This window comes from Vigna umbellata, chromosome 5 (assembly GCF_029865625.1).
Source record: "Vigna umbellata cultivar VRB3 chromosome 5, Vumbellata_1.0, whole genome shotgun sequence".
Taxonomy (NCBI): Eukaryota; Viridiplantae; Streptophyta; class Magnoliopsida; order Fabales; family Fabaceae; genus Vigna; species Vigna umbellata.
Window position 1 is genome coordinate 65,911,494 of NC_142169.1, and position 26,144 is coordinate 65,937,637.

The following is a 26,144-nucleotide window of genomic DNA, read 5'->3' on the forward strand; positions in this document are numbered from 1 at the left end:
TACTAAAAAAGTAATTATTTTCATTAATAAACACACTCTCTCAAATATATATTTAAGATAACTGAAAAATGAACAATATATTTTATTAATAAAAAATAAAACCACAATTATTTTTGAAATGAATATAGGGGTATTTTGGACAGAAGAAGTATAGGAGAAGGGTTCTTAAATGTGCATATTAAAAAGAACCTGTGTTTCTTTGAAATCCTTCCATAATGGTGTACACCTAATAACATGGTACTCTTTTTAAGGATGTTGCTCATGAATGTTGCAGCATGGCACATACATGCCAGAGGGACTCATAATCATCACTCTCATTGCATTGCATTTAATAATTTATTAAACCAATTTTCAAATTAAACCATGCACCAAAAAACACTGAACTAGGACTGTTTCTCCTTCCGTGCCAGAATAAATAAAATATTGAAATCTATAAATCCACCATTATTATATCAATCAATGATATGCAATGCAAGTGTAAAAGAAAATTTGACATCAGGAAAAGAATTAATTCTTTTCGTAAGAATCCATTATTTTAAAATAATTCTTAAGATAACTTTACCTAATAAAAAACATATTCCTGTCATTGCTGAAAAGCATATTCCTAACAATTTTCTTACATTCATTTTACGAAACCCAACACAATGAAACAGTAAATTACAACAACTTAGGTGTTAAAATGGGTTAATTACTTGTAATCCCAAGCATTCATTGAGTCAGTCACTAATTTGCAGTAAAGATGTGAAGCTAATCTTCAAAAGCAATACAAAGAATTCAGATGTTTGTAAAAGATACAGAGGATCCAGCATGAGGACGAGGATAATGGATTTACATTTTAAATAGCACATGGCTTGTCTTCCAAGTTGACCATTGACTACAATGTAATGCAAATCCTAGTAGTCAATTAGTCACCAGCCAAACTCCTTTCTCCCAAGTTATTTATAGACCTCTTTCCAAAGTTTCAATTTGGGGAGTGGAGACGTAGAGCTAGCTACTCAGGAGGACAAGTTTTAGTGTTACTCCTGAAGTGGTTCTGTATGGTTATGACAGTGAATTAGTAAGAGATTGAGAACAGAAAAAAATGACTATTAATCATTTGTTCTTTCTACATTCTGAAAAGGATCCTTCAGCATCCAAGATAATGAACCTCAAATCAGTAACCTTCAGCAGCCTGACAAATTGGGTCAGCAATTTGGCTTAATGAACCATAGTGACAAATAAACAACGTTTATGGCTGTAATGCAGAAGATCGAAGAGTAGACAGCGAAATGTACCTTCAAGGAGAAAGTATAAGCATACATACTAAACTTCCTTAAAGCCTCTCTCCAATCCCTGTAAATGGAAAAGGGAACAATGAAATGAAACTCTAACAACAATATTGACCAAATAACTAATAGAAATGGTGGCAACTCAATCCTTAATAATTTCTTTTTAACACACTCTCAAGTTGAAACTAATCGAAAATCATGAAAATTTTGTAGGTTACAATCCCTACTTAATGAACCTAATTCATAACTCTTATAGTTTTCAAAAAAATTTAACCACTAAGGAGTGTGTTGCTAGCACACCTTACTGATCAATATTAAACAATGCTAGTGTGAGTGTACCTATGTAACAGATGTTGGACAAGCTGGAGAAGGGACCACTATGGCTGGGCTTTTAGTTGAGACCACATGCTGTGGACAGGACTGTAAATCAGAGAAGCCATTCCTGACCGAACGATAAACATCTAACCCAGTTGTGGCAGATAATTCAGATGCTCCCTTTACCCTCTTGCTCTTGGTCCTTGTTACAGTGCTGACATTGACCTCTCCTGATCCAAGTCCAGATGTACCTGACTACAAAAAAGAAAAAAATTAGGTTTTTAGGTTATAAGATGAGAAAGATTCAAATGAATCTAATCAGAAAGGGAGTTTGTCTCTTCAATAAAACATAGCATTCATTAAGGAAATGCATTTGAGACACAAAAGGGTAATGTATTGCTGTGTATTTTTTAATAGAAGTACAAGTTTCTAGAGATTGGTAAACTATAGATCCCCATATGGTAGTCATGAGTAACCAAACCTGAAAGCTGACTAAACTTAATCATCGTTCATTTATAAACCTCTGATAGCATCTAAATATAGTATTACACACATTTAAAACCTTCAATACAGAATAGGAATAAACCTGAGAAAATTCTCTAGGGGTTCCACCAGAATCGGTCACTTCTTACCACCACTAAACATTTTGGGGCTGGCCAGTGAGGGGTTGAGAATATTTAGAGACATTGTAAGTCTAAAATCTGTACCCAATACTAAATGAAGAAAAAAAACAAGATAAGGCAAAAGAAGTACTCAAGTAATCATACATTAGACAGGCCTTTGATCTGAACGATAATAATTGTTATATCATCAGTTCGGCCATCGTGTTCTAACCATAGTTTATATGACTCTCCAGCAATGGCAGCACATGCATCACGGGGATCTGAATAACTTGCTGCCTGCACGATAAAAGAAATCAAGGAATTCATCAAGACAAGACATCGAATAATAGTTCTACTTATCAGATTTACTAGAAACCATAGTACAAAAACTATAAGTGGTAACTAGTGGGAGGTAATTTGTACATATACAGCTCACAATAATTTGTGAAAATGTATTAAACAGGACAACAAGCATTGGATATTTGTGTATGCTAATGCAAATAATCAAAATGATCAAAAGCAAGATGTGGAATTTTTTTTCTCACCAAACAAACCTACACAGGTTGAGTTATATGAATCATTAACCATTAATTTTTAGTCCCGTGAACCATTTACAGATTAAGCTTACATAATTATGCGAGCTAATACGCATGAAAATAAATAGGCCTTAAAATATAAACCTCAAAATAAAAATTCATCTTAAAAAAGAATATAACGCAAAAGTTATGAGATTACATTAACTAATATACCCTTCTCTCTTAAGAATAACTACACATTAAATACCATTAAAACACCATGTCGTCATAAGATCTAAATTCAAAGCATGACAGAATGAGAGTGAAAGGACATGTGATTGGATGATGTTAGCAAACACCAATTTGAGTTGTAAGACAGAATACGGCAATGGGTTAAAAACATTATTCCACGCAACGCAACCAATAAAAATAAGCATAAAAAGAGAAAAATACAACATAACAGAAAATCTCTAGTAGTATCGTACAGCAAGAAAACATAATTACATCACGAAAAACAAAAAAAATAAAATTGCAACTTGCACGCTTCAAGCTTCATAAGAAAACATACAACAACATCATTAAAACTACAAAAGGAACAGAAAATAAGTCTTGCAATAACTACAAGTACAATTCAACCAATGAAGATATTATCAAAATTATTACTAAAGCTTATAAATCAGAATGAAGTTGCAGGCCATACCATATCAACAACAGTTTGGCTGGATAGGAACTCAAATACCCCATCACTTGCAACAACAAAGAAAAGATGGTTAGGTGTAAGCTGAACCGTTGACACCTCAGGAACAGCAATTACACCGATAGTCTCAGCCAACATATCCCCTACACTCCTTGTAAATGCAGCTCCAGGCACCGTCCCATTCTGAACCCACAACCTAGGAGGATCATCACCCTGACTCTCTTCATCACCCCAAGTCTGAATATCCGGATCCTTATGCCCTTCCACCTGATCAACACTCAAAACCCTTGCCCCACAAAGCTTCACTCTCTCATACTCATCTCTTCTAAATGGTGTCTGATCAGTGGACAAGTCCTCAGCAACAACCCGGTTCCCATCCTTAACAGCCAGCACTGCTCTCGAATCACCGACATTAGCAACATAAAGGGTGTCCCCAATGACCAGCACCGTAATTGCAGTGGTGCCACTCAAGGAATCGTCAATCTCATTCTTATGCAAGTCCTCATTCGTGGTCAAGAAAGCAGAAGTGTAAGCCTTGACAGGGTCCTCCAACAATGCAAAGTCACTTGACAAATTTTCCACCAACCTATCCTTAACAAAGTTCGAACACTGGGCACCAAATTCGCCATGCCCATCATAAACACCGAAGAAATGGACACTTGGGTTACCTTGGAACTGTGTCCTAATGCAGAAACTATCCTGGTTTTCCTTATCAGGTGAATCAGGATAGTACCCTCTCTGAGTGAGCACAGAGTATTCTAAAGTGAAGTTATGGGAAGGAACGGGAACAAACTGCAGTGAACTCTGAGTGAGAATGTGCTTCCTCTGGGTACCATAAGGGCCAAGTTCTCTGAAGTCCCTGGAGCCACCCACTGACGGTGAAGGGTAACGGGTACAGCACTTGCCATGGACACACCCCATGCTTGAACAGTAAAGAAGCTAAAAGAGATTAAAAAAACAGAAAGGAAAGGTCAATGTGGCTCCAAGGTGGAAACTTTGAGAAAGAAGAGGAAAGAAAAACAAACCCTAGTGACAAGGAGGGGAGGAATTGGGATTTTGAGGAGGAAGTTGTGGTGAAAGGGTGACAAAAAAAGAAAAGGGTGAGTGAAGAATTATGAAGAAGTGAACAAAAAAAAGGAATGATTTGAAGGAGGCCACAGAAACTGAAAAGGGGGTGAACCCTAGAGGGAGAGGAAGGGTTACCCCACGAAAAGATAGAGACATTTTGGGGTTTGGGTTGGCATTGAGAACGTGTGGAGTGGGGCTGGCGAAAGGGAAAGGAAGAATTGTACTTTTCGTTTGGGAACAGAGAGGGAGCATAGCATCGAAGGAAGATGATGGAAGGAAGCAACACTCCAAAGGGAATGGGTTTGTTTCTGGTTTGTTCTCCCGAGAGAACGACAGTGACACACGCACACGCACTTACAGCGACACCATTCCAGATTCTCTTCTCTTCTATTCTATTCTATTCCATGAGTGCATGCTTCCATTTCTTTCTCTTCCAAGCAAACTCACAATTCTCTTTTCCAAATTTTCTTTCTTTCCTTTTTATAAATTTTTCTTCTTCACTTCTTTCTCCTAAAAAGTGTAATGGATGAAAACAGTGATAATAGGGTGATTGAAAATTTTCTTTCACTTTTTAGTAATGAAAAGATTTAATGTAATGGATTTGGGAATTCAAAATGCTTAATCAAGGTTTTATATCATTTTGAGAATAGTTTTACTCTAACGGTCATTTATTATTTTTAAAATCAATACATTTATTTGCACTAAAACTTAAAGCTGTGACCAGTTGAAAATTGAAAAAAATTAAGCCATTAATTAATGTCGTTAATTCCTCCTCTAATCAAATCACTAACGGTAGGTGCTGCGTCATTTGTTGCCTCATATTTTGCAATGTCACATTGAATCTCAAATTATTGAGACATCACTTTCATGTTTCAAACTAAACTTTCCAAAACATAAATGTTTCAAACTAAATTTTTCATCTCATGCCTCCTATTATCATGCCTACAAAATGCTATCGCAATTGTTAGATTTTTTTTAATATTACAATTATAAAAATCATTTTCGATTATTGTAATGTTATTAATTGTCCACAATAAATCACATTGTTATGGGGAAGAATCACTCATCACGTTTTCAATTATTTAATTATCCAACATTATAATGAAGTCCATAAAAAAAACTATCGAAGCTTGTTAAAATCATTCAACGTATATAAATCGATCATTTCTAAATTATTGAATTAATAAACAAAATAAACAGTAGCAACTGAATAATCAAAATCATTAAATACATGTAATCTGCACTCAAATTAATACGTTTATAATTTAACATAATCATCAAACGAATCTTAACCAATGATATTTTTTATTAGGAAAGTTTATATTGCTCGGAATAAACCAATCAGGAAACAAAATAACCAAATATCAATTATATGCGCAAAAATTAATCTTGAAAGCCTATTTTAAGATTTTGGGTTGAGTTTGGATCTCACATGTGATTACAGAAACTTACACATACAAGCAAATAAAAGACATGAAACTTGAAAAAAAATAATTATTCTAAGATTGGATTGTTATATATTTTATCATGCTCTAATCCATATGATCTAATAATATAAGAAAAATATATCGTTCTAATTCGTTTGATTTAATATAAAAATATATATGAGAAATAGGCTAAAAAAATTGTACAATATGTAACATATTATATATTATAGACATTACATATTTTAGAAAAATGAAAAAACAATTAATTTAAGATTATATACAAACTTTAAATAACAAATATTCATTATTTTTTCAGGTTAATTTTTTTCACATGAAGTGTAAAATGTTCTCAAACCAATTGATTTAATTTTGAAGAAACAATATGTTAAAATTATTTAATTTATTTTGATTTAAATTATTATATTGTAACCACATTTTTAATTTTTAATATCGATAAGAAAGTTAGATTGAGTAAAGTAATAATTTTAGAAAAATGAAAAAGGCTGGATCACAAAATTATGATTGCATTTATTATCATTAACTAAATCTGCAACGTGTATTTTCAAAAACATTAAAAATCCTAATGTAAAAAGTTCCATCAATATATCTAATTTGTTAAAAATTAGAATTTTTAAAAATTGCTGGCTGTGGGGTTCGAACCCACGCGCACTTATGTGCAGAAGATCTTAAGTCTTCCCCCTTAACCACTCGGGCAAACCAGCTTGATGCTATAATTATTGAAATAAAAATATTTAATAATCATTTAAATCATATAGTAATTTATTAAGTATATATTATTTTTGCAAAGTTTAAATTTAAATTTATTAATATTAAAATTTGAATACTCTTTTTTCTATTCTATTTCTTATCTAATCTCAAAAGGTTCCAAGAAGGAATAAAATAAAGCTCTCTAATGCTTGTAAAGTGGGCTTCATGAAAACTTTCCTTATTCACTCCCATTTTATTTGTTATTTTTTCTTCTCAAATATAACCTTTTTATCATACAACAAGGTGCGTTTGTATTTTGTTAGGAAGAAAACTCTCCTTTGTACATTCCAATATTTTTTCATGCATTACGAAAAATAAAAAAGATGTTTTTTTTATCATGTATTCCAACCTAAAAACACATTTTCTCAATGAATAATGTACAATAGGATTATGTTTTGTTACATTAGAAAGTTCGAATGACAAGGAAAACAAAATACATCTGTGTGTTGGGAAGGGTTAAAGAGAAAATAAATATAAAATTGATGACAAAATAACTATTTGCTTAATTTTTGTAAGAGAATGAAAAAGAGGAAGGAATCAGATGGGGTTTTGGGAATATTTGAAACTTTGATGAAGGAATTATCCCCTGTTTTTCATTTGCCAAATGTCAGCAAATTTTCAATTGATTTGTGTGGATTTGGTACATTTGGGGAATATTTATTCATTGTAAAATTATGAGATTTGAATTAATGCTGGCAAGAGGCAATTTTTTATTTATTTTTTGTTCATTTTGTCTTGTGTTTTCTCTCCAGAAAAAAAAAAAAAAAAGAGTTGCATGGTGGGGTGATAATTATGTGAATTTTAACTATAAGATCGATTAATCTATTTAATAATCATTTAAATTTGAGTGATAATCATGTGATGCGATTGTTTAACATTTAAAGTTGCATGTTATGTCTACTTAAAACCATCAAATTTTTTTCATCAACTAAATACATTTAACAGTTGAACAATTAAAAAATATATATAATAAATCAATCTACCAACCACTGATGAGTTTAAAAATGTTGAATTGTTAGAGTCAACATAGAAATATTTAGCCTATATTCACTAAACCATTTGAATAGTTTACTTCATTCATTTATTATTTTATACCTAATGTTTTTATTCTATATGATGACAAGCTCATATTTTCTTACTTCCATTTTTGTGATCATTAACCTTTCCTAGAGTAATCAAAATAAATGGAATTGTCCAATTAGATCAAACAGAAAAAACTAACAAAACGAACCAAGACAGGTAAAAAAATTCTGTTAAATTAAATTATTTCGTTTTTTTATACTGTTTAACTTGAAACCTAAATGAACTTAAGGTCAAATCGACCTTATAGACTTATTAACCAAGCTTCTTTTTTTTTCTAAAAAAACAATAGTTATATTTTAAAATAAAATAAAAATATTGTAATAAATATGTATATCTTCCTCAAAAATAGAAAAACATAAAAGGATAAAATTTTTAACATGAGAGTTTCATACCCTCGTTCTATTTTGATAATTTAAAAAAAAATTATAAATATAAATAAGTTGTACGAGGAGCGGGTCACGACTTAACAAATCATAATGAGACTACCGTTGAGACAATTAAAAACTAATCGATAAGTGATAACAATCATTGATGGATAATTAATGAGAATAATAACGACTATAAATGTATTAACAAGTTTGATTTAATTGTTGTTATGAGTTTTATAATTGCAAGTTTAAAGTCAAGGTAAATTATAATTTTTTTCATTACCTAGCTTATACTAAATTTCATGAGAAACATATATCTCACTTAAGGATCAGAGTGTTTTATGCAGGTATACTTTGAACAGACCAATCGACCGTACAATAATAACCGGATGATTGGACGATCAATATTGAAATCACACAGTAAAATCAGAAAGATCATAAAATTAGAATGATCGTTTATCAACATCCTATACATTGAAATAATTATATTTCATGTATTTTAAATCGAATCAAAATGACATAATTTTAATTTATTTTTGATAAAGATAGTATTCCAGTTACATGACTTTAATATAAAAAACCATGAAGTAAAATTGTATAGACTTTAATTTTAAAAATATTTTAAACTAACGTATGTGACCTATTTTATAATGAAGTTGCAACCTTAATCACCACGGTTTATCTATTTTCGGTAATTTTTCTAAAAATTGCACCTGTGTTTTCTTTTGCCTCTTACTCTTGTAGGCTTATTTATTTTATCGAGAAAGTTTTTACTTGTATTTTGTGGATTTACATAATGTTAGGAGACGAAAGGGCATGCAGAAGAAAATGTGGCATTGGACGTAAGTAAAAGCCTACTACATGCATCTGCATCCTTCATAAGTTGTATAAGTTTACGTATCAACAAAATGATGAAGAGTGGTTAATTTGAGTGTAGAGATGCTAACGAAAAGATAAAACAGAGAAGGAAGAAAGGAAGATGAATATATAACCTCAAAAAAAGGAAAAAAAAAAAGAGCACTTTTAGAGGCACTAAAACATGCTAAAAAATCCGAGGCGTGACAAGCCTAAGTGGGGTGCATTATCATGATCTTCCACCACTTACTTACTATTCCAAAACCAATCCTCTGTTACTTCTTTCTTTCTTCCCCCACTCAAACCATATATTCACCACCATAATAAACCAACCAATACCAATCACTTCCTGCCACCTCACCACCCCTCAAATTTTCCCCTACACCCTACCGCATACTACTACTTCTAATGTCCACTTTTCCGACGAAGCGGCGAAAACGTTTGAAACACCACACTCCCAGAATCCGGGAACTGGTCCATGGCGCAACTCCTCAATTTCATCCCCATGGGCTCCACCGCACCCGCCACCTTTCTCCAAACCTCGTTCCCCAACGACGTCGTCGACACCGACATCGTCCCCGGTCGGAATATCTGCACCACCTTCCTCAACACGTGGACTACGTCCACCTCACTCGACCTCGACCCCACGCACTCGAAGCTCGCGTAGCTGTAACCCTCCTCCGGCGTCACGTGAATCGTCGAGTACCACTCCCCATCCATGCCGTTCATCGAGTACCCGCACGGGTCGAACGCGAAGTCGCACACCAACGCGTGCGGGTTAATCCCGTCGATCCCCGTCAGCTCCGTCATTTCCCTCCCGGCCGAGTCCCCGCTTCTGCCGTCGCCGGGAAGGCGGAAGAACTTCCCTGCGAGTAGGGGGTCGAGGTCCGTCATGCAGATTTCCAACGTGTAGTTGTGGTGGTAGAGCGCGTGGGAGTCACTGGTGGCGGTGAAGACGTGCCAGGCGTGGGAGGATGACTTGGAGGGCATGATGGAGGCTTTTCGGAAGCACAGGTTGGGAGGGAGCGTCGCTTCTATGTAGGTGACTTCGTCGTTGAAGCTCGTGTGAGGGAAGGGTTGTGACAGAGGGAAGATGAAGGTTCCGCGAGTGTAGCGGCAGGAGGAGAGCGTTAGGCCGAGGTGGGTGTGGGCGTAGAAGATCAATGGTGTCATGGATTTGAGAAGCTGCGTGGTCCCACAGGTTTTGATTATGATCTTTGTTGGGTACACAAAGAGGCTCGATTCTGACAACACATAAGCGTCGAAGTAGGAGTTTCCAACGGCTGAAACCACCGTGCATTGAACCTCTTGCAGAGTTTGGTGTATGCAATCAAAGTCGAGCTTTCGGAGACCCAGTTGAAGCAGGGCTGGGTCGTCACAGAAGAAATGAAGCTCGAGGCGCTTCTCGAAGCCTTCGAAACCTGAGAATGCGAATGCCATTGGTGAGAAAAGGTAATGTTTTTTGTGGTGAGGGGAAGGTGAGGGAAAGGAAGGAAGGTGATTTGGATTTATAGGTGTGTGAGTGAGAGTGAGAAGGAAGTAGGGTTTAGAAGAGAGGTGTGAGCATGCGGGTGATGGAACCAAGAATGATGATAGTAGCCATTATGAAGTGAATACGATGATTATATGCAACAATTTTGTTATGTTTTTTTACTTCATTCTTCTCTACCTTCCTTCACAGACACCAACAACACACCACGCTCGTTAACTCATTTCTTCTTCCTTCATTGCCTCCACCACTCTCTTTCATTCTTCTAAACATCTACCTACGTATACAACTATTGCTTTTCCTATAATATATTTACACACCTCAAACATCATCCTTTACATGTTTTCTCTTCTACTTAAACTCCTAATAATACTTGGATTATATTAAACATGATTAATATTAAAATATTAAAAAACTTAACACAAGTAAGTTTCAAATCACAGGTAAACATTTAAAGATTCACTCCCACCATCAAATCTTCCTAAAGAATAAGTTTTTAAAAGATTTGCTTTTCCAGATAAATCTTTAAGAGATTTGATGGCATTACATGCTTACACTGACTACGACTCTTAAATATTTTGGTTCAACCAGTTATTATTATTATTCTTAATCCGGTTTTTATATGCTTTGACAGTGGATTATCGTGGTTTAACATTTCATAAAATATTTTGTACGATGTGGACTCTGCTATACAAAGTTGGTTCCGTGCCTTGCTTGCTTTGCTACTAAAAATTTAGTTTAAAGTAGAATTAATTGAATTTGAAGTTTGAAAGATAAGTGGGGCTAATTTGACCAGAATGATTGGTTGAACTGATGATGAAAAATGGCAGAAATAATTGTGTTGAAACCATACCATACACTTCTTTTCACAGTGACAGAGAAACTGGAGATTTAGTAAGAGAGTTGAAACCTTGTTCATTGAAAGGAATTTGATTCGGTGAGTCAAAATTCGGCATTCAGCTTAACTATTTCAATGATAATTCCATTAAAACAGAGACATAATAATCATAAACCGGGGCTGGATGTTGTATTGTTGTTCTGTTAAACAACAATTATGAGCTCTCTAGAGATAATTAATGGAGGGGTTTGATTAGAGGTCTAGTTAAAAACAGGGTAAACAGAACATCTTGTGACCAAAAAGTGAACTTAGAAGTAAAAGACCCAATCACTTGTGACTCTGTTTGATATGAGCATACTCTGATATAGATTATGGCCACTGCATAATGGAAAAGTGCAGACACCTCTGTTGATGGAGACATCTTTGTCTATTGCTGGGATAGCAAGTGTTAATTAACCAAAATCTTGACGTGCTCAAAATATCATCCATATTTGGCGTTAGAATAACAATAATTATTATTTTTCAGAGGAACAAAATGAAATAAAACAAAAGAAATCAGGCGTGTCAGGTAAATAATGAAAATATCCTTGAATTGGGGAGCCCCGTACGTGAATGAAACGAAAAGCACCAGCATCATTTTTATTCTTTATGCAGTTTCATGTAGCTAGGTGGCATTATCATTATTTTTCTCTAAATTAACAATTTCATTTCTGCGTTTAACAAAGCATGCATGCACTCTTGTTTGTTAAACGTGTCAGCATCAAAATTAAAAACGATTCTCTTTATCCTCCAAGTGATTAGTTTTAAAATCTTGGTTCATAAAACATCCAAATAACATTCATCATTGCGTTACTACCAAAGTTGAATATTTTCAACATCAAAATAATTTTGGTAAATATAACACCCCCAGATGCTTATTTCTGCGTCTAGTTAACTTGTATACACAGCTCAACAGTTTATATAATGACAGTTTACTATTTTATTTTTCTAACCAAACCCCAGATCGTATATAATAACTGTCATGTAACTTGTTGGGACATAAAAGTTGACTTGGATCATAATGTTTAACTAGTCTGACATAGAAGTAACAGTAATTTTGAAGTAAAAGGAAGTAATTAGTGCTTCATGGTCTTTTAGAGGAAGTTTTGGTAACCTGTCTCTGCCGACATGTAAAACTAACTTCTCCATCATATAGGTGGTCTCCTTGACTTTCAATTTACGAGTATTGGAGACATTATATCAGTAACAATAATTCAGCATAATCAACAATACAGAAGCTTCTCCCTGGTGTAGTATAAAGACAGGTAGAATGTAGTTTTCAAATTGAAAAGAGAAAGGTATGCAAAATCCAGCATACAGTACCAATACAAGAGAAAGTGTGTAAAGGGGAGTGAATAAAGAAACAAACTCTGAGCAGAGGAAAGGCAATGATGAAAAATTGTGAGTTAGAATCAAATTTTTTCAGTTTTAAGGGGTTGAAATGATGCAGAATGTATGTCGTCATCAATAAATCTTATGGTTGTGGCTGGCAGCCACCATAATGAGCTCAATATCCACCTCTTTGTGATGCACGCGCACTACCAAACCCAAAACACTATCTCACAAGCTTAAGTTCTCTCACACGCAAGGCAAACCAACCAGCCACACGCGCAACCGCACACACAAACTCAGACATTGGTTCTTGCAAGAATCCGTATGTTTTCACTTCCTTAGATGAAGATCATATAAGCCGAATTTATAGTTTATAATTACAAATGGTAGAATTAAGTTAAACTTAAAATCTTCATATAATTGGGTCTAAAAAGGTTCATCTAAAAAGTACAACATCATTAAAAGCTGAGCTCAACTATATAAAGAATTAACACCACTATCTGCTTGAAACCCTAAAAGAATAGGTTAATTCAAGCTTATACGACGCTTTATTTTCTCTTTTCTATCCAACGTGTGACTTAGACTTACTCTGGTGGGACTTAAACTTAAAACCTTTATATAATCTACCTTTATTCTGGTGGACCTACGAAAGAGATTCATGCGAAAGATATAACATCAATAAAATCTGAATCCAATTACATAAGAGATTGACATAATCTTTTATTTAAAATCTTAAAACGATAGGTTAATAGATCTTCGTGGTACTCTCCTTTCTTGTTTTTATTTGTTTTTATTGTTTTTATTTAACGTGAAACTTTAGACTCATTTAAAATTTTAATATAATATAAACATTGTCATTTTCAATTTTGTTTTTGTTTTGTCGAAGAACTCTAGCTAGTCTGCCACCTTTTTGACATGGGAAGTCTGAAGCGAAATCGTAGATTGAATTGTTGGGAAGGATGATTTTTGAAAAAAGATAAAAAAGTTAGGAGTTGAAACCCATCTTAATCTTAAAGTTTGGTCCCACTGAAAGTATAGTCACCTTTCTGAAAGCCACATCTTGTTCACCCTCCACCTCATTCATTCCAAACCCATGATTGGTCCCATATGTGCCCCCGAGACAACCACCGTGGATGACCCCACAAGGCTTCACATAATCTAAACATGTGTCCCAACTTCATGGCACAACAAGGTCCATCTTTGTTTGTAGTGGTAATGAGATTTCAGGGACATGGTGTCCCCACTCAGCCCTTAACTGCAAGACAATGCCATAAGTTGCCCAGGAACAACCTGGCTTTAGCCGCCATACTTGCTTGCATGCGCAAGTTGCAGCATACATGAACCCAATTGAAACACAAGCACAAATCAAAATGCTGTTACAAATTCTTTTTTACAACACTCTACTAATGAGCATCACTGTACCATGCGCACAAAACTCCCCATTCATCAATACCCCACCAGGCTGCAACTCAATTTGGAAAGGCTTCCCCTGTAATATTCATATACCATCAAAACTGGTTGGAGCCTTCATTCATTTTTCTTTCAAAAGAAATCTAATGGTTGCAGCTTGATTGGTGTGGAAATGAATAGTATACTGAATAGAATAAAGTAAGTAATTTGAGCATAACATTGTATTAACTCTTTAATAATACCCCACCTCAGGTGTTAATTGATTGTTAGAGTATGATATATGAGGAGTTCTGATCAAAGTAGAATCTTGATGATTGTATGAACATGCTTAACAAAAATTTAGGATAAGTGCATGATTAGTAATAATTTTAATTTCAGATATACTGTTGTTGTTTGGAGTTTTTGTTTTTCGTATTTTGATTCAAATGCGTGATTAAATGTTTAAGTAAATGAAAATCTAGGAAAGATGATTCTTGTGCAGGATGGTTCCCACAGGAATCATTCCTAGGAGGTGGTGCTGAGATTTTTTGAAACAAACAAGACATGTCGTGAACTTTTAAGTGGGCAATCTCTTGAAAATGGAAAGTGCCCCCACAGCTAAAATAAAATATGCATGCACAATCCAAGACCTATTTTAATCGATTCTTGTGATGTTTTTAATATTGATGTGAGGCCTCGAGCATAAGAAAATGTATGAGATAAAAGGTTGGCACATACATTGGAATGTATAGCATAATGGTTAGAATTTAAACTATAAATTTAAGTCTCACATTTTAATAGAAATGAAAAGAATAAAGTATCATATATAAAGTTAAAGATGCATTAATTTATTGTCTTTAAATTTTAAGTATAGATTTGTGTTAATTTTTCATGTGATTAGACTCATATTTTATTAATGTTGTATTTTTTCAATGAATCTCCTTGTCGATAGGCCTAAAATTGAGATCCACTCCACAGTGTGATCCTATGCTCCCATACACCACACATCATTCTTCTTGTGCTTTAACGAGACCAAATCCCTTATTTGGTTTTGAAAACAAATGCATGTCTATGTTTGTGTCTGTTTTGCAAAATTGGAATCTCTGTTGATTGCTCCTTGCAAGTATCATTCTGCTGCGTCATCACCTTCTTCATCCTCTCTTGTCTGTCAGCTGTCTTATTCGTCTACTTTACAATTCAAGTTTGGTGTACAGCAAAAAATCCTACCCAATCATGTCCTCTTTCAACTCAATGCACCACCATAGTACTACTATCTTCACTAAATTTCATGCACCGTCTATTTTTTCTTATTCAAATTCATTCACTCAAATCTTCTTCGTAAGAATTCATTGACAACATCTTTTCATAAAAAAAATAATGATACTTTGACAACATTTTTTTGACAATAATTTAACATCATCTACATGTCATTCTGTGATTGGTCCAAAATTACTACACAATTAATAATAATAATCATAAACATCAATATGTACCAATCATAAAATGACATGTAAACAGTGTTAAAATATTATCAAAAAAATATTGTCTAAGTATCATTATCCATAAAAAATCCTTTTTTCTAACTACATTATCTTTCCAAAAAACAACATCAATTAAATATGATCACAATTTTAAGACTTCAACTTTTAAGAGACAATAAATTTATAAATTTGTCTAAAAATATTTATTCGTGCAAAAAATTGAAATTTTGTTTTTAACAAAGACTAATTTGAATTACTAATGATTTTATCAAAGACTATGTTCGTACAGTTTCACTTTTTAAGGTTTAATCATGTGCTAAAAATATAGGGAGAATGATTGTGTCACATGCTTGTAAGCTTAGAGAGGACTATTTACTATAATTCTATTTATTTAGAGACTTAATTGGACGAAGTAATCGCTTCAAAGACTGAAAATTGATGGTATTTTAACAACTTTTAACATAAATTTTGAAGAATGATCTGTAATATTCTGGTTTACCTGATGAAAAAGATAACATGGAAGATGCAAATACAGCATCTCTGTGAAGTGTGTGTTAAAAGATCTCTTAGCCCTGTAACTAGCCTTACAACTGTGACGTCTGAATCTGGTTTTCATTCTGCAAGCATGCATTGTTCGAATCATTGTATTCTTCTGCTCATTTTTTCCTATTTCTCTAATCGCTAACCTGATTCATTCAAAAGCAATCACATCTGCAAGCTCTGTTACAGTGCTTTTCCATTACCTTTTCATTTTTCATTCCTAAGTAGAAATTTCCCATCATATATATTTATATTTTCAATGATAAAATATAGCTACAGTATTTTAAGAACTTTTTTTGGTAGTGTTTTTCAGTTAAAAAAATGAGTTTCACTTTATATAATCAGTGTTGATCAAGTTTAATGTGGTGAGATTATTGCGTGAGTTAAAATTCAATTTTAACTAAAAAAGAATGTATACTTAAAATAGTATAAAAGTAGGTTTGTTCTTGTATCACCCTCCCCAATCATGACAGAATCTCACAAAGTTTGGAGACAATAATAGCCATTTTTGTTCCAAATCTAGCTATTTTGCTTCCTGCAAGAAAGTTCTTCAGCATTAACTCTCAATCTTAATAAATAATCTTTAATTAAATATAAACCTAGTTCTAATTAATTAACTTATCATTTACTACTGTTTAACCAGCTTATGAATACCCAACTACTACTATTAGTGGAATCTGACCAAGTGCTGACATAAACATGTTGTCATTCCAACTGTTAAATTATACGATTCTAAAAAAAGTGAAAAAGTAAAACAAATGTTTCTACAAATTAATTTTAATTTTTTTTATATGAATATTAAAAAAGAAAGGTTTGTCTGTCATGGGTTAAATCAGGTAATAAATTCTCTAACGGTGGTGGTATAAGTATGTGAAATAAATTAAATCCTAATTTTACGGAAAATGCAACATACAATGCTGAATTGCTGATAAATATAAAACATTTATGATACAGCTAAAGAACAAATAAAATTATTAAAAGCAATAATTAATTAAAAAAAATGGTTGTGACAGTTATTGAAAGAATAAAATAGTCATGAAAAATAAACTTTTATATATTTTAAAAAAATAATATTAAGTGAAAGTAAAAATTTTAAATGTATCAAAATAATATTATTCTTATTTAAAATACGAAATTTGGTATCTGTTTGAATGATCTGAAGCAATTGATGATGTGATGGGTTGAGGCATGTTTGGATGGTCATCATGTTCCCTATGCTCCAAACTATCATATGTTTATCTATTCAACTTTGTTCATTCCTCACTCCAACTTATTCCGAACATCCTTAATTTCTAGGTTTCACACAACGCTAAATCTCTTGGACATTGAAAAGGTCTCAAGAACATTGTTAATAATATCTACCCCTCCTATGTTTTATATTATATTGCAAAATTAGAGTACCTATACATACCATCATCTTATCCTTCAATTTTTAATGTAGAAAAGAAGTAGCCGCCTAGGTTTGTTTTAGCTTGGCATGCGCATAATATGAATTAGATATCCTAAATTGAAATCATAACCCAAACTCTCATTTATTTATTTGATTTTGTTTGTTTTGAAGCATTAATTTTTTCGGAGATTTTATATAAATTTTATAAAGATAATATTTAAATTTATTAATAAGTATTTAGTCCTTTAGTTGATAGATGTCTCAAAATGAATGGCATGACCTTTTGCTGAGAACTTTTCTCTGCTGAGATTCTGTATGTCTGAACAAAAAGATAAATAAAAGTAATTAATAAGGTAGATGATAGCAACAACATATATCAGTGTTTGGATTAAGAATTGTTTAGAGGTGTCTGTAAGGATTGATACGAAGATTAGGACAGGAGTGAATTTGAATATAGATATGGATATTATAAAAGTGCTATAAAGTTGATATCTTATGAGTATATTAGTTATACACAACGTGACGTGAATAATGTTTGTATCCTACTGGGGTCACTCACTCAGTTTACAATTAATGGATGTATCAATATAACTATGCAGGTTAGGTTGCCATACTCATTAGGTTGCATTTTATATGTGTCTAAACTTTCACAACTTTCGTCTCTATTAAACATGCAACATTGCAACTACTGGTTTTCAAAAGAAGCATATTCCATGTTCAAGAAGACAGATTTTTTTTTTATTATTTAGCCCCAAACTTTCATGTTCTTCTTCTATGACAACACATCGTATAATAACTCTAATAAATCTTAGAATTGTTGGGGTTTTGGAGGATAGAATTGAGATATGGAATGTAATTGATGATATCAAATAACACAAGATTGGCTGTAGGGATGAGCTCACCCAAAAGGTTTAATCCAGTTCTCTTTTTGAATCTCATCCTCTAAATATTTTAGGAATATGTGTATATATAATGTGGCGATTATTAATAAATAATATTGCGTGATGCCTTAAAATTAAATATTTAATAATATTCATGGTTAGTTTAATTTGATTTATGTGAGATATTGGTTACTAACTTCTTGAGTCTATACTTTTATTTTCTTCAAAATTTTCAAATTTCACCCTTTCATCAATTTTTCTTACTTAGAAATTCTTAAATTTTCATTTTATCATTTAAAGTTTATGATAGAGTATTAGATTTGCTATATGGAATGATTTTAAAGGTTTTTAAGTCAGAAATTAAATGAAAAAGAAATACAATTTCATAATTCTAATTGATAACATGTTTTGAAGGTGAGATAGTGACATTATTTTTAGTTCAAATGAAAACGATGTTCTATTGAGATGAATTTTGAGTACAATAAAGTTTAAATTGATCCAATCAATTTAACATGTGGAAAGTAGAGTAGAAATTCTAGCTTTTCATTCAATAAATGATTGCCATCAGAAAGGAGACAAGAATTAAAACTGCAAGAGAGAATTTTAAAAACTAAAGACAAAAAATTATAAGAAATAGAATTACAAAAACTAGAAATATATCTAGATTAAACTTGTTATTTTGGAAATAAACAATACAAAGAGTCATGATATTTCTTCAACTATACACACACACACATAAATGAAGTTACTAAAAGCATCACTTGTTTATCTAAGGCTATGAATTCCTACATCTTCAGTGTCCTATGAAGTCACCAATGTGACTGTTGTATGAGCATATGTACAAGAAAATACATTCACAAAAACGCCTCCTACTATGATATGCATGGATACGGAAGAAGGTCTAAAGGTCCACACACACATAGGAAATGACTGAACCAGCTCGGCGCTTTGTACGTTGGCTAACCTTCCACTTCTCAACAAGGACCTTCCTTATGTGGGGGCAGCTAGAAACCACGGTGGCCACACCAACTGAAGTTATACCTGAACAATAAACCATGTGGCATGACTCAAGCATTCTGCAACTTTTTACAAGATGGGCTAGCCCAACATCTGTTATTTGTCGGCAGTGTGAGAGTACTATTTCTTTCAGCAATGGACAGTGTTCTCCCACTTCAACCATAGCCATGTCACCCAAATTCTGCAGTTATAGAGCAATAGAAAAGCAAGGCAAATAAGTAGAAAGACTTATTTAGCGTATAGTTTGCCAGTAATTATTGCATTGCCTTAGGTATAGAATGAGAGATATCAATACACACCTGTAATACACTCACGTCCAAGTAACAGAGTTGAGGGCACCCCCTTGCAATGGCTACCACTCCAGCATCTCCAATCTGATGGCAACCACTAACATTAAGATAATGAAGGGAACAGCCCTCAGCTATGGCAACAAGGGCCGCATCACCCACCCTAGTAATGTAAGAAAGTGGTTAAGGTAGACACAGAAGAAAAGATGTAATACAAATTCCCAAACATCAAAATAGTAGAATAAATATTCATGAAGATTTCTGCTTAGAGGGATAATAGTAAAGCTGTGACTAAGGTTTTACCTATCACAGAATCGAATGCTGAGATCTGTTAGCAACTTACAGTTCTCGCCCACAGCAATGATCCCCTTGCTCCCAATCTAATACATGAAGGGAAAAAAGAAGGAACACAAGGAGAAAGGACGAAAATGTCATAAAGCTTATAAAGAAATAGAGTCAACAGTAAAAACAATTGGCTTATTGCTTTACCCTGGACATATAATAGACATTCATGTAATGCAAGTATTACACCACTTTCATATACTTCTACATCATTCACAAGGTGTGCCATATTATAGTCTGCGGGGGATGAGGGGGCTAGAGTTCGTGTAGCAAGTAAATAGTGTCCTACTATACTAAAAGTCAAAATAACAAGGTGCAGCGTTGCTTAAAATGGTAAGGCACTCAAACACAACTAAATTGAAAAATTGGTATGCTCATTATTAAAAGGGCATAATGAAAATACTCTATAAGATTGCTGCTTAGAAATCGTTCAATCAGTGGTCGTCAAATTATCAAGGAACCTTGAAGAAAGCACCACAAAAGGAAGTGAGCAGAGCAACAAAAGAAATTCCTCTTTTACCTTGTTTTAATTAAATTGAGACGGGGGATAAAGAGATAGCTAGTTGAGATATCTTGTGAAGAATTAATTGGTTTTGACTTTAAAATACCAAGTTTTGTATACGGAAATGTTTGACTAAATGTAAGAACAAGTTCTGTTTCGATTGTGTTAATGACTAAAGATAAAATTACTTTCGAATGTAATTTCCTGAAGAGAACAAAAAATATTTTTAAATTTTAAATATTATAAGAAGGACAAAGTTCTAGAAGAAGCATGCGTAATGTACGCTTCAAATGACTCAGTAATTATCCTAGGTTACAAGGTACAGAATTTCGAAAGTGAGTGAGATATCCAAAACAAAAATACAAAAGAAAAATAACAATAAAATCAATTTATGCTAAAATTAAAATTACACGTACAGAATGGCATTTTAGTGCAGAAAACCAACATAAATGCAGTACCTCATAACAGCGACGGATATGAAGTTTCTTTAGATTCTTGCAGCCACTGGCTATGCCACACATGGCTTCATCTCCAATACTTGAGCAATCTACCAAGTGCAGCGCTTGCAAGTATTTGCACCCCTGTCCAATCTGGAGAAGGCCAGCATCACCAATTCTTTGGCAGTAAAGTAATGCTAATTCTGAGAGATGCCTGTGCAGTAGAAAGTAGAGATTAGCCTCAGAGATGAAAGAAGAGGGAAATTTTCAACACTTAAGAAATCCGGTCATCAAATATTTGTCAATATCATAACTTAATATTCAAATACAGGATCATAGCATGTATATCTTTGCCAAATTTAGTCTAAGTTTGGTCTCGCTTCTTCATTTACTTAAAAAAGGCTAATTCGAACTTAAAGCTTATAACAAGTGATTTAAGTTTTATCTTAGAGAATAATTTTAAATTAAAAAGCTACACATACCAGTCAAAGATGAGGGGAAAGAGAGGCTTAGGAATGCAGTTTATTATTTAATGCTACTTCGGTTAGTTTTTAAGACTGTGCGTACAACAAAGTAGGTTGCAATCCATGCATGCAGCAGGCCTGTAGAACAATCTATGCAAGCAGATCCATTGCACAAGACCTTCAATTATTGAGGACCTCCAGATTTTATAAGTCCACAAATTTGCACTAGTCTTTTTGTTTTTATTTATATTTATCAGTAAAAATGTAGTACGAATTTTTTGTGCATTATTTTGTAAAAAAGCAATCATATTATAATATTTAGAAATATTAAATTGTGCATTTATTTTTAAATATTGGAATAGAGGAGCAAAATTTCACGATTAGAACAGGACCTCTAAAATTTTTAAGACGGCTCCAGCATGCACACATAAACACACAACAATGTCAATAGAAGCAGTATCTCCTATTCACTGCAAGCGGTAAATTTGTGTGATAGTACATTTCTTGCTTTTGTAGCTTACACTGGGAAAACTTCTCAGATTTTAAGAATGTTTTGTACAGCAACTTAGGTTGACAAGAATATATGCATATACACTTACACACGCACGCATAAAATCAAAAAAATCATGCAAGAACAACCAACAGACCACAAGATTAATTAACTACAACTACAGACGTTGAATAGAAATATAAAATTCAATGACTTTCTTCGTCCTAAAACATTTTCCCAACTCCCTGTGCTGATTATTCGATGTGGAGTTTGCTGCACACAAGAGTTATAGTACACACATCTATAACATTTTAGGGAACTTAGATTAGTGAAAAAAACGTACTGGCAAGATTTTCCCACAGATTCTAGTCCCAAAGTTCCAATATTGTGGCATCCATTCACTTCAAGATGAGTGAGTTCCTTGCAGCCAGTAGCAATTGCTTCCAAACCCTTATCACTTAGGAAATAGCAATCACTTAAAGTCAAGTTCTTTAACTTCTTACATCCTTCCCCAATAGCACACAAACCCCTGAATGTAGACATTGTAAAAAGAAAAAGTATTACTAACTACACAACAAAAAATGAAAGAATTAATATCAGAACCCAAAATTACAAATTAGAGGCAAGGAAAAAGATTGAAAGTTTGCGGTTCATACTATCATAAGGGTCATGTAAAAGGAAAAGTAAAAAGAATTACAAAAGCAACCAAGTCTCACCCCACTATGAGTTTGGCAACACGGATCAAATGACAACATTAGATCTTAATAAAAAATATAATTTAAAAGAAAAACCATAAAAAATTGTTTCAATGGCTCTTTTGAATTGATCAACTCAAAAAATGGTTGGTAAGGTTGTTGCGCAAGAAAGATATATGCAATTTGCACTAAGCCTGTTGCATGTGTCTTTTTTGTAATTTTAGCCATAGTCAAAGCAAGCAGATCCTTAAAAAGCAATGATGAGAAAACAGCTAACTTATTAGTAAATCTAGGAAAACTATGTTGAGCCAATAACTCCAAAGACAAACCACTAATCAAATCCGCAAATAGTTGATCAAGTCTTAACACAAGAAAGAAATATTCAACACGTGTTGTGCTCAGTGAATGTGATTTTTTTGTGAATTCTACCATAGTCAGATGAAGCAAATCCTGTAAAGCAATGATTATAAAGAAACTCACTTATCAGTAAATCTCTGAAAACTGTATAGAGCCAACATCTCCAAAGACAAACAACTAACTCCCACAACTTTCAAAGCATCATCTGTTAGATTAATACATTGTAGCTTTAAAACTTTTAAATGTGGACATCCTCTAATCACAGCAAGCAGCCCTTTATTATGGATGAACTCAGAGTCCAATGACAAGGTCTCTAGAGATCTGCAGTGTAATCCCACAGCTTCCATTGAAATGTCAGTTATTTTCGCACAAGCTGCCACTCCAATAGATTTTAACGAATTTCCCACACCCAATGCTAATTCAACCAAACCTGTGTCACTCAATCCTTCACAGAAACGCAGATTCAAATCTTCAAGTTGCTTGCAACACTGTCCAATAGCAGCCAAACCTTGATCTCCAACATAACAACCCTAAAGGAAAATATCGTGAGTTAAAATAACGAGTGTGCATCGCTCACGCCAAACTACTCATAGTTGTACATATTAATATAGTGACAAGGAGAATGATGCACAAAAAGGAAAAAAAGGGCGTTGGTATCTCCAATTGCAATGCTTCACAAGAAATTTACTTTAACCCACTGGCTTCAATAAAAAGAAAAAGTATATTAGATTTTCCTTCCAGTCTCAAGATAATACAGGAACTTACAGCATATTTGAATGTATTTCATTTATCAACCTTGATATTACTTTCAATTGAGACTTGGTTTCGAGACAAATATGTGGGCAGTCGCCCTTACAAGCATATCACAAGCCAAATTTACCCTAGTTGAAGGAGCCAAACGGTGAGCCAAACTTAGCCATGGGCCTGTTTGGATACAAGCGCTTCTGAGAGCTTCTCCACCAGAAATAATAAGCTTTTTTTTTCTTTTTCTGTAAAACAAACTTCTCAACAGCTCTTCTTTCCCACAGAGGAGGTCTTTAAAACACATCTAACTAAGTATCCAACCAAACTCTAAACATTCATTTCAAAGCAACTGAATACTCATAACAAGGCTAAGGCAATACTATAAGTGCAGACTGAGTAAATAAAACATTGCAAAAAAATAAATAAATACAAACAGTGTACGTAAGCACGACAAAACAGTTTAAACCGCAAACGAAAATCCAATCAGCTAGAGGACACAAAAAAAGAGTACATAAATACCTGCAAATCCAAGGACTTCAAAGAAATGCATTTTCTCGCTAGCGATGACAAACCCTCGCTGGTGACGTTAGAACACCAGATTAACCTAAGCTTCTCGAGTTTGGGAAAGCCTTCGGCGAGAGCAGACAATCCAGAATCAGACAGACAGAGCGAATCGAATTCGCTCTGGTCAGAGGAAGAGCCGTATTTATCAGCCACATAATGCAGCTTCACCGCGGAATTCTCGCTCGCGCGTCTTCTTCCCTGCTAAAAAAGTAAATAAAAAGAATCAGAGAAAGGAAAATTAGGATTAGAGAAGGGAGACGTTGGGAACGAAGTGAGGAAGGAATATGACGGACAAAGTGAGTAGGGATCGAAACGGAGAGTCGCTCGTCGATGTGGACGGTGGTGACGTTGGAGAAACGTGCAGCGAGGAGGTGAATGAAAAGGTCCGGGGAGCCGGAGGCGCCGATTCGGATGGCGGCGCGTGTGAGGCGCTCGAGACGGAGCCAGCGCGTGCAGACGAGGGAACACGCGTCGCGACTGGACTTCGAGTCGAGGCGGCGGAAGATCTCGATGAGTAACTCGTCCGGCAGCAGGGTGTTGATCCAATTGTGGCCTCGCATCGAATTCGATTACTCAGATTGTGGAGGTTGCAGAATCCGAATAGCAGATCCAATTGCGTTCCTTATGGTTTTGATATGGTTATGGCCTTTCCTTTTCTGTGGGTGACATTTTAACCCTTGTTTTTCTCTTCCTTTCCAATTTTTCTTTTTCTGTTATCTTCTCCTTCCTTATTCATCAAAACCACATTTCACTGTTAAATTATAATTTTCAGTGTCCAAAGAAGATATTTATCACTATCATCCGTTATATTACTAAAGCCTCTTTTTACTTCTTTACTTGCCATTTTAATTTGCAATAATTATTAAATTATAAAATAACCTTTATCAAAATAATTTTAAAATTAAATTATTTTTATAATTTTGTTATCATAAATAAAATAGTGTTTTATTGTGTATCTTTTTTATTTATAAATAAGTGTTTAATTTTTCAAAAAATGATGCTAACAAAACTATATATACTAGAAAAAGGAGAATCCTTTCATTGATGACATAGATTTCATTGCTCTCGCCGTTAAATGTCTTCTTACTTTTTATATTTAATTTGAATTATATTGTTGATTATGTATTTTAAATTTATAAATTTAAGTTGAAAGATTCTCAAACAAATTATATTTGAGAAGATTATAATAAGTGTAGAGTTTTTTAGTTTAATTTACGTATCTTTAGGATATAAAGTCGAGTATTTGTGATAATATGACTATAACACGAGAATTAATCATTTTGACTAAAAGATTTTGCTGTTATGATCGGTAGCGGAGCTCCGTGTAGATATAGATAGACAGGAGTTTTCACCCAAATTTTCTTTTTGTTTATTTATATATTAATATATAAATAAAAATATTTTAGTTTAATTTAATGTGTTTTATTTATTTAGTACTCTTAAAAGATTTGTATATTAATCTTGACCGCATAAAATATTCTTCTAAGATCTGATACAAGTTATTAGTGTTTTGGTTGTGTTTGTTTTTTTTTCAATTGAAACTACGTGTTGTACAAAAATCAGTTGGAAAAACATAACAATAACAAATTAAGGAGTGATAGACAAGAATCATGATCTCAATTCCTCCCTAAATGTCATATATATATATATATATATATATATATATATATATATATATATATATATATATATATATATATATATAACTTTTGATTAAATTATTAATTATTCTCTCTATATATATTATTCTTTTTTTCTAAACTACAAATTTGATTGAAAAAAGAACATAAAACTTGTAACTCTATTCTATTCCAAATTAATTATTTTTTTTATCCATTATAAATTCATAAAAAGATAATCTGAGTTCAAATTTGATTAAATGTAATAAAAAAATAGAGAA

At 33.4% G+C, this 26,144-nt stretch overlaps 2 protein-coding genes, 1 non-coding gene and 1 pseudogene across 7 annotated transcripts; all 4 read right to left on the reverse strand.

The window, feature by feature from the left end:
• Positions 1-557: 557 nt before the first annotated feature.
• Positions 558-4,951, reverse strand: LOC124847574 (putative protein phosphatase 2C 35). Of its 4 annotated transcripts, XM_088092155.1 has the most exons (6): positions 4,423-4,946; positions 3,401-4,336; positions 2,351-2,482; positions 1,608-1,838; positions 1,275-1,332; positions 558-1,171 (listed from the first exon to the last, which is right to left on the reverse strand). In XM_088092155.1, the coding sequence occupies exons 2-4, from the start codon at positions 4,316-4,318 to the stop codon at positions 1,608-1,610; spliced, it is 1,281 nt and encodes a 426-aa protein (XP_087948281.1). In that variant the 5' UTR covers positions 4,319-4,336; positions 4,423-4,946; the 3' UTR covers positions 558-1,171; positions 1,275-1,332. The 4 variants fall into 4 exon arrangements, with proteins under 4 accessions (XP_087948281.1, XP_047181049.1, XP_047181048.1 ...); XM_047325093.2 differs by having other exon boundaries at positions 558-1,033; positions 3,401-4,946; XM_047325092.2 differs by having other exon boundaries at positions 3,401-4,946.
• A 1,580-nt stretch (positions 4,952-6,531) lies between these two features.
• TRNAL-UAA (transfer RNA leucine (anticodon UAA)) lies at positions 6,532-6,614 on the reverse strand. The gene has a single exon. It is a non-coding gene; the product is annotated as a tRNA-Leu (tRNA).
• A 2,370-nt stretch (positions 6,615-8,984) lies between these two features.
• On the reverse strand, positions 8,985-10,710 carry LOC124847566 (S-adenosylmethionine decarboxylase proenzyme 4 pseudogene; annotated as a pseudogene).
• An 8,274-nt stretch (positions 10,711-18,984) lies between these two features.
• On the reverse strand, positions 18,985-24,989 carry LOC124847573 (uncharacterized). 2 transcript variants are annotated; one of them, XM_047325091.2, is made up of 8 exons: positions 24,538-24,989; positions 24,200-24,442; positions 23,060-23,466; positions 22,228-22,413; positions 20,952-21,144; positions 19,953-20,029; positions 19,662-19,812; positions 18,985-19,543 (listed from the first exon to the last, which is right to left on the reverse strand). In XM_047325091.2, exons 1-8 carry the CDS (start codon positions 24,802-24,804, stop codon positions 19,247-19,249), a joined length of 1,821 nt encoding a protein of 606 aa, XP_047181047.1. In that variant the 5' UTR covers positions 24,805-24,989; the 3' UTR covers positions 18,985-19,246. The 2 variants fall into 2 exon arrangements, with proteins under 2 accessions (XP_047181047.1, XP_047181046.1); XM_047325090.2 differs by having other exon boundaries at positions 24,200-24,445.
• Positions 24,990-26,144: the final 1,155 nt, after the last annotated feature.

Coding starts and splice junctions, on each gene's coding strand:
- LOC124847574 (XM_088092155.1), bottom strand. CDS start 4,318: ATGGGGTGTGTCCATGGCAAGTGCTGTACCCGTTACCCTTCACCGTCA. Junction 2,483..3,400: donor GCCAAACTGTTGTTGATATG/GTATGGCCTGCA, acceptor TTTATCGTGCAG/GCAGCAAGTTATTCAGATCC. Junction 1,839..2,350: donor AGATCAAAGGCCTGTCTAAT/GTATGATTACTT, acceptor TCTTTTTTGTAG/TCAGGTACATCTGGACTTGG.
- LOC124847573 (XM_047325090.2), bottom strand. CDS start 24,804: ATGCGAGGCCACAATTGGATCAACACCCTGCTGCCGGACGAGTTACTC. Junction 19,813..19,952: donor AGCATTCGATTCTGTGATAG/GTAAAACCTTAG, acceptor TTACATTACTAG/GGTGGGTGATGCGGCCCTTG. Junction 19,544..19,661: donor TGGACGTGAGTGTATTACAG/GTGTGTATTGAT, acceptor CTATAACTGCAG/AATTTGGGTGACATGGCTAT.